At 36.1% G+C, this 9,598-nt stretch overlaps 1 protein-coding gene across 1 annotated transcript; it reads right to left on the reverse strand.

Moving 5' to 3' along the window:
* Positions 1 to 5,974: 5,974 nt before the first annotated feature.
* LOC128636771 (E3 ubiquitin/ISG15 ligase TRIM25-like) lies at positions 5,975 to 7,564 on the reverse strand. The gene is made up of 2 exons (XM_053689750.1): positions 6,723 to 7,564; positions 5,975 to 6,671 (listed from the first exon to the last, which is right to left on the reverse strand). Exons 1-2 carry the CDS (start codon positions 7,562 to 7,564, stop codon positions 5,975 to 5,977), a joined length of 1,539 nt encoding a protein of 512 aa, XP_053545725.1.
* Positions 7,565 to 9,598: the final 2,034 nt, after the last annotated feature.

Below are 9,598 nucleotides of genomic sequence, written 5' to 3' on the forward strand. Positions count from 1 at the left end.
TCGTCTTTCAGCCTTTCTTACCTTGGCCATGTCTCTGAGTATTGCACACCTTGTGCTTTTGGGCACTCCAGTGATGTTGCAGCTCTGAAATATGGCCAAACTGGTGGCAAGTGGCATCTTGGCAGCTGCACGCTTGACTTTTCTCAGTTCATGGGCAGTTATTTTGCGCCTTGGTTTTTCCACACGCTTCTTGCGACCCTGTTGACTATTTTGAATGAAACGCTTGATTGTTCGATGATCACGCTTCAGAAGCTTTGCAATTTTAAGAGTGCTGCATCCCTCTGCAAGATATCTCACTATTTTTGACTTTTCTGAGCCTGTCAAGTCCTTCTTTTGACCCATTTTGCCAAAGGAAAGGAAGTTGCCTAATAATTATGCACACCTGATATAGGGTGTTGATGTCATTAGACCACACCCCTTCTCATTACAGAGATGCACATCACCTAATATGCTTAATTGGTAGTAGGCTTTCGAGCCTATACAGCTTGGAGTAAGACAACATGCATAAAGAGGATGATGTGGTCAAAATACTAATTTGCCTAATAATTCTGCACTCCCTGTATATACAGCTATATATATAATATAAGGAGACCAGACTCTCATACACAGATATTTAGTTTATATTATGTGACAGTAATTACTGTGTGATCCCCTCTCTGTACTGCAGCATATGTAGGTACCATATATACAGCTATATATATATAATATAAGGAGGCCAGACTTTCATACAGATATTTATTTTATATTATGTGACAGTAATTACTCTGTGATCCCCTCTCTGTACTGTACTGCAGCATATGTAGGTACCATATATACAGCTATATATAATAATATAAGGAAACCAGACTCTCATACACAGATATTTATTTTATATTATGTGACAGTAATTACTGTGTGATCCCCTCTCTGTACTGTGCTGCAGCATATGTAGGTACCATATATACAGCTATATATATATAATATAAGGAGACCAGACTCTCATACACAGATATTTATTTTATATTATGTGACAGTAATTACTGTGTGATCCCTTCTCTGTACTGCAGCATATATAGGTACCATATATACAGCTATATATATATAATATAAGGAGACCAGACTCTCATACACAGATATTTATTTTATATTATGTGACAGTAATTACTGTGTGATCCCCTCTCTGTATTGTGCTGCAGCATATGTAGGTACCATATATAGCTATATATATAATATAAGGAGACCAGACTCTCATACACAGATATTTATTTGATATTATGTGACAGTAATTACTGTGTGATCCCCTCTCTGTACTGCACTGCAGCATATGTAGGTGCTATATATACAGCTTTATATATAATATAAGGAGGCCAGACTGTCATACACAGATATTTATTTTATATTATGTGACAGTAATTACTGTGTGATCTCCTCTCTGTACTACGCTGCAGCATATGTAGGTATCATATATACAGCTATATATATATACCGTATAATATAAGGAGATCAGACTGTCATACACAGATATTTATTTTATATTATGTGACAGTAATTACTGTGTGATCCCCTCTCTGTACTGCACTGCAGCATATGTAGGTACCATATATACAGCTATATATATAATATAAGGAGACCAGATTCTCATACACAGATATTTATTTTATATTATGTGACAGTAATTACAGTGTGATCCCCTCTCTGTACTGCACTGCAGCATATGTAGGTACCATATATACAGCTTTATATATAATAGAAGGAGACCAGACTCTCATACACAGATATTTATTTTATATTATGTGACAGTAATTACTGTGTGATCCCATCTCTGTACTGTAGCATATGTAGGTACCATATATACAGCTATATATATATATTTATATATATATATATATATATATATATATATACAGTATATATATATATATATATATATATATATATATATATATATATATAATATAAGGAGACCAGACTTTCATACACATATATTTATTTTATATTATGTGACAGTAATTACTGTGTGATCCCCTCTCTGTACTGCGCTGCAGTATATGTAGGTAACATATATACAGCTATATATATATAATATAAGGAGACCAGACTCTCATACACAGATATTTATTTTATATTATGTGTCAGTAATTACTGTGTGATACCCTCTCTGTACTGCACTGCAGCATATGTAGGTACCATATATACAGCTATATATATAATATAAGGAGACCAGACTCTCATACACAGATATTTATTTTATATTATGTGACAGTAATTACTGTGTGATCTCCTCTCTGTACTGCGCTGCAGCATATGTAGGTACCATATATACAGCTATATATATAATATAAGGAGACCAGACTCTCATACACAGATATTTATTTTATATTATGTGACAGTAATTACTGTGTGATACCCTCTCTGTACTGCACTGCAGCATATGTAGGTACCATATATACAGCTATATATATAATATAAGGAGACCAGACTCTCATACACAGATATTTATTTTATATTATGTGACAGTAATTACTGTATGATCCCCTCTCTGTACTACGCTGCAGCATATGTAGGTACCATATATACAGCTATATATATAATATAAGGAGACCAGACTCTCATACACAGATATTTATTTTATATTATGTGACAGTAATTACTGTGTGATCCCCTCTCTGTACTGCGCTGCAGCATATGTAGGTACCATATATACAGCTATATATATAATATAAGGAGACCAGACTCTCATACACAGATATTTATTTTATATTATGTAACAGTAATTACTGTGTGATCCCCTCTCTGTACTGTGCTGCATCATATGTAGGTACCATATATACAGCTATATATATATAATATAAGGAGACCAGACTCTCATACACAGATATTTATTTTATATTATGTTTCAGTAATTACTGTGTGATCCCCTCTCTGTACTGCGCTGCAGCATATGTAGGTACCATATATACAGCTATATATATAATATAAGGAAACCATACTTTCATACACAGATATTTATTTTATATTATGTGACGGTAATTACTGTGTGATCCCCTCTCTGTACTGCACTGCAGCATATGTAGGTACCATATATACAGCTATATATATAATATAAGGAGACCAGACTCTCATACACAGATATTTATTTTATATTATGTGACAGTAATTACTGTGTGATTCCCTCTCTGTACTGCGCTGCAGCATATGTAGGTACCATATATATATATATATATATATATATATATATATATATATATATATATATATATATATATATATATATATATATATATATATATATATATATTTAAGGAGACCAGACTCTCAAACACAGATATTTATTTTAAATAATGTGACAGTAATTAATGTGTGATCCCCTCTTTGTACTGCACTGCAGCATATGTAGGTACCATATATACAGCTATATATATATATATATATAATATAAGAAGTAATTACTGTGTGATCCCCTCTCTGTACTGCACTGCAGCATATGTAGGTACCATATATACAGCTATATATCTAATATTAGATGACCAGACTTTCATGCACAGATATTTATTTTATATTATGTGACAGTAATTATTGTGTGATCCCCTCTCTGTACTGCGCTGCAGCATATGTAGGTACCATATATACAGCTATATATATATATATATAATATAAGGAGACCAGACTTTCATACACAGATATTTATTTTATATTATGTGACAGTAATTACTGTGTGATCCCCTCTCTGTACTGCACTGCAGCATATGTAGGTACCATATATACAGCTATATATATAATATAAGGAGACCAGACTCTCATACACAGATATTTATTTTATATTATGTGACAGTAATTACTGTGTGATCCTCTCTCTGTACTGTGCTGCAGCATATGTAGGTACCATATATACAGCTATATATATATATATAATATAAGGAGACCAGACTCTCATACACAGATATTTATTTTATATTATGTGACAGTAATTACTGTGTGATCCCCTCTCTGTACTGTACTGCAGCATATGTAGGTACCATATATACAGCTATATATATAATATAAGGAGACCAGACTCTCATACACAGATATTTATTTTATATTATGTGACAGTAATTACTGTGTGATCCCCTCTCTGTACTGTGCTGCAGCATATGTAGGTACCATATATACAGCTATATATATAATATAAGGAGACCAGACTCTCATACACAGATATTTATTTTATATTATGTGACAGTAATTACTGTGTGATCCCCTCTCTGTACTGCGCTGCAGCATATGTAGTTACCATATATACAGCTATATATATAATATAAGGAGACCAGACTTTCATGCACAGATATTTATTTTATATTATGTGACAGTAATTACTGTGTGATCCCCTCTGTACTGTGCTGCAGCATATGTAGGTACCATATATAATAATATAAGGAGACCAGCCTCTCATACACAGATGTTTATTTTATATTATGTGACAGTAATTACTGTGTGATCCCCTCTCTGTACTGCACTGCAGCATATGTAGGTACCATATATACAGCTATATAATAATATAAGGAGACCAGACTCTCATACACAGATATTTATTTTATATTATGTGACAGTAATTACTGTGTGATCCCCTCTCTGTACTGCACTGCAGAATATGTAGGTACCATATATACAGCTATATATATAATATAAGGAGACCAGACTCTCATACACAGATATTTATTTTATATTATGTGACAGTAATTACTGTGTGATCCCTCTCTGTACTGTGCTGTAGCATATGTAGGTACCATATATACAGCTATATATATAATATAAGGAGACCAGACTCTCATACACAGATATTTATTTTATATTATGTGACAGTAATTACTGTGTGATCCCCTCTCTGTACTGCACTGCAGAATATGTAGGTACCATATATACAGCTATATATAATAATATAAGGAGACCAGACTCTCATACACAGATATTTATTTTATATTATGTGACAGTAATTACTGTGTGATCCCCTCTCTGTATGTAGGTACCATATATACAGCTATATATATAATATAAGGAGATAGACTCTCATACACAGATATTTATTTTATATTATGTGACAGTAATTACTGTGTGATCTCCTCTCTGTACTGTGCTGCAGCATATGTAGGTACCATATATACAGCTATATATATAATATAAGGAGACCAGACTCTCATACACAGATATTTATTTTATATTATGTGACAGTAATTACTGTTTGATCCCCTCTCTGTACTGCACTGCAGAATATGTAGGTACCATATATACAGCTATATATATATAATATAATGAGACCAGACTCTCATACACAGATATTTATTTTAAATTATGTAACAGTAATTACTGTGTGATCCCCTCTCTGTACTGTGCTGCAGCATATGTAGGTACCATATATACAGCTATATATATAATATAAGGAGACCAGACTCTCATACACAGATATTTATTTTATATTATGTGACAGTAATTACTGTGTGATCCCCTCTCTGTACTTTGCTGTAGCATATGTAGGTACCATATATACAGCTATATATATAATATAAGGAGACCAGACTCTCATACACAGATATTTATTTTATATTATGTGACAGTAATTAATGTGTGATCTCCTCTCTGTACTGCGTTGCAGCATATGTAGGTACCATATATACAGCTATATATATAATATAAGGAGACCAGACTCTCATACAGAGATATTTATTTTATATTATGTGACAGTAATTACTGTGTGATCCCCTCTCTGTACTGCGCTGCAGCATATGTAGGTACCATATATACAGCTATATATATATAATATAAGGAGACCAGACTCTCATACACAGATATTTATTTATTTCCCAGTTCAATACACAAACATCACTGGCTCACAGGCAGCAGCGTTATTATTATGTGACAGTGTATCTAGTGCATGAATCTCACCCAGGTACCATCACCCCTTACCCAGAATGCACCATCACCCAATATCCAGAATGCAGTAATATTATTATGGTCAGTGTATCTAGCGCAGGATTCTCACCCAGGCACAATCACTCCATGCACTGAATGCAGGATAAAGAAGCTCACTGAAGGTGGTAGTGAAGGTGTGTAAGTGTCTGATGGGGTCACACAGCTCATAAAAGGTCAGACGCCCAGCCTCATAGTCCAGCAGTATTCCTACTCTGTCACATGATAGAGGGGGACTTAATGAGGTGACTTTTGTATTATATCTCACTGAAAGATCTTTATTATTATTAAAACTACGCAAACCCCAGGACTTGTTATTATTTCCTATCAGAGACTGATATCCTTCCCTCTCCATACTTGTGTAACAAACTCCTATATACAAGTCCCCTGACTCACTAATCTGCACTTCCCAGTAATGTCGTCCTGAGGAAAAACTCTTGGTGCTTAATACCTGAGGATAAACTGTAAATCTCTTTGCTTTTTCTAGTCGCGGCTGGTTTATATCTGTATAGGATGCAGTTTTAAGGTCACCTGATAAAATAATATTATTATGAGCAGTTTTTATATCCAGTAATATGTCTGATGGCACGTGCATATACATCCCTCTCTTTACATCAGTCACAATATCAGCTAAACCTCTGTATAACGTCACTGAGATCAGGACCTCATCTAAATCCCCCCCAGCAGGGACCTGTTTATCACCTCTCTGTGTGACCTCATTATCTCCCTTCTCAGCACCACAAAAGTCATCTCTGTGTGATTCCTGTTCTTGTAGGACAGTTAATGGGTCAGTCATGTTGTACAGATCCTCAATGTGACACATCTTCCTGGTCAGCTTGTCCTTCTCTTTTTCCAGCTGCTGGATCACTTTAGAGATTGTGGTTAAAGCCTGGTCCTGCTGCCGGGTGATCTCACTCAGGACTCGCTTCTCTAGGTCTTTTAGCTGTTCCATGATGTCCCTAATCTGGGTAGTGAGTCGCTCTGTTCCACCAGCTGCTTTCTCTTGCACCCTTCTCCTGTGCTCCTGCAGACTCTGGACTCTATTCTCAGTCTTCTCTATCTTTGTGGTTAGTTTCTGCAGAACAGCTTTCAGTTTCTCTTTCTTCTTCTCAGAAGCCTCGTTCAGCAGCTCCACATCGTGTCCCCTGTGCTCTCCAGACAGTTTGCAGGACTCACAGATACAGGCAGCATCCTCAGTACAGTAATATTTCAGCAGCTTTTTGTGTTTGGCGCATTTTGTAATACCCCAGGAAGTGGTGGGTTCAGTTAAGACGTGTTCCCCAGACTTGCTGTGTACACTCAGGTGGGCATCACACAGAGAAGCATCACGCATTAGACAGGATTTAGTAGCAGGTACAGGAGAGTGAATACAGTAAGTGCAGAAGATCCCAGTGTCATTTACAGGCCCAGTTAGTTGGAAAGTCTTTGAAATATTATGCATCCTCAGGTTCCTTTTCAGTTCAGGTCTCTTGCTAAACCTGAGCTGACATTCAGGACATGAATATTCCCCCTCATCCTGGTTGTCCCATGTTCTGTTAATACAGCTCAGGCAGAAGTTATGGCCACAGGTCAGAGTTACAGGATCTGTATAAATGCTCACACAGATGGGGCAGGTAAGCTCCTTTCTCATATCAGCAGATGCCATGTTTGTATCTTGCAGCGGGAAACAAAACTGAAGCACTTATATTATACAGCACAGGGTGTGGTGAGGTTGTCACTGACATAAACTCCCTTACTGTTAACTCTTTAAGGCCCTCAGTGCAGTTTGTGTTAGACAACAACATATACATAAGGAATATCTAAACTATGGAACCACTAACAGTCTCTGTATACATGCAGCTATATATATAATATAAGGAAACCAGTCTGTCATGTGTGTGTAAGTTACTGATTACAGAATGAAACAATAAAATATATTTTATAAGTATTCTCTCTCCTAGGGGTTAAACGCACATTTTATCCAAAATGTTCCCTTAACTACTTCAGTGTTGAGACAAATGTCAGCTCTCTAATGAGGCAGTGTTTGTCTTTTGCACACATTGGGCTAGATTACAAGTGCCGCTTTTTGTGTTTCTCGGGTTCCGCTCGTATTACAAGTTGAAAAAAAAAACGTATTTTGCGCTGGCAATATCGTGAAAAGCGCAAAAATCCTAAGCGGAGTTTTTGCATGCATGTGTTCCCCCATTGCAATCAATGGAGACAAAACACCCTACTCGCGCAAATGACCTCGCATTTTCGCATTCCCCATAGAAGTCAATGGCAAAAAAACCCTATCATAAGCCCCTAGCCTAATAACCCCTAATCCACCATCCCCCACATCACAAACACAAAATAAAAGTTAACCCTTAATCCACCATTCCCCCACATCGCAAACACTAAATAATACTAATAACCCCTAATCTGCCATCCCTCCACATCGCAAAGTACCTAGATAAACTATTAACCCCTAAACCGCCCTCCCCCACATAGCAAAGAACCTAAATATACTATTAACCCCTAACCTGCCATCCCCCTACATCACAAAGAATGTAAATAAACTATTAACCCATAAACCGCCATCCCCCAAATCGCAAAGAACCTAAATAAACTATTAACCCTTAAACCGTCATCCCCCCACAATGAAAAGTTATAAACTAACATCTAAACCCCCCTAACCTAACTCCCCCAACTTAACCCACATTAAAAATACCCCTAAATTAACTAAAGTAAAATCCTAACTACCTTAAAATAAAAAAAACTTACCTGTAAAATTAAATAAAAACCTAATCTTAACATAAAAAAAATCCTACCAATTAAAAAAAAAACTACCATTACAAAAAAAATACTAACATTACAAAAAAACTACCATTACATAAAATAAAAACATAATTTATGTAAGAACTTACCTGATAATTTCATTTCTTTCATATTGGCAAGAGTCCATGAGCTAGTGACATATCGGATATACAATCCATAACAGGAGGGGCAAAGTTTCCCAAACCTCAAAATGCCTATAAATACACCCCTCACCACACCCACAATTCAGTTTAACGAATAGCCAAGTAGTGGGGTGATAAAGAAAGGAGTAAAAAGCATCAACAAAAGAAATTTGGAAATAATTGTGCTTTATACAAAAATCATAACCACCACAAAAAAGGGTGGGCCTCATGGACTCTTGCCAATAGGAAAGAAATGAATTTATCAGGTAAGTTCTTACATAAATTATGTTTTCTTTCATGTAATTAGCAAGAGTCCATGAGCTAGTGACGTATGGGATAGCAGATACCCAAGATGTGGAACTTCCACACAAGAGTCACTAGAGAGGCAGGGATAAAAATAAAAACAGCCATTTTCCGCTGAAAAAAATTAATCCACAACCCAAGAAAATAATGCTTAGATTTAGAGTTCTGCGGTAGCCGTCAAAAGCAGCGTTAAGGGGTCCTAACGCGGCTTTTGGCCGCTCGCTGGTATTTAGAGTCAGCCAGGAAAGGGTCTAATGCTCACTTTCCAGCCGCGACTTTTCCATACCGCAGATTCCCTTACGCGTATCCTATCTTTTCAATGGGATCTTCCTAAAGCCTGTATTTAGAGTCTTGGCTGAAGTGAGCGTTAGAACTCTACCGACAAGACTCCAGCTGCAGAAAAAAAGTTAGAGGTTAAGAGCTTTATGGGCTAACGCCGGTTTAGAAAGCTCTTAACT

Source organism: Bombina bombina, chromosome 7 (genome assembly GCF_027579735.1).
Source record: "Bombina bombina isolate aBomBom1 chromosome 7, aBomBom1.pri, whole genome shotgun sequence".
Taxonomy (NCBI): Eukaryota; Metazoa; Chordata; class Amphibia; order Anura; family Bombinatoridae; genus Bombina; species Bombina bombina.

Excerpts from the sequence above, each read along its gene's own strand:
- LOC128636771 (XM_053689750.1), bottom strand. The coding sequence starts at position 7,564 with ATGGCATCTGCTGATATGAGAAAGGAGCTTACCTGCCCCATCTGTGTG. Across the intron at positions 6,672-6,722 it reads ATGTGTCACATTGAGGATCT|AGATGACTTTTGTGGTGCTG; the intron begins GTACAACATGAC and ends GGAATCACACAG.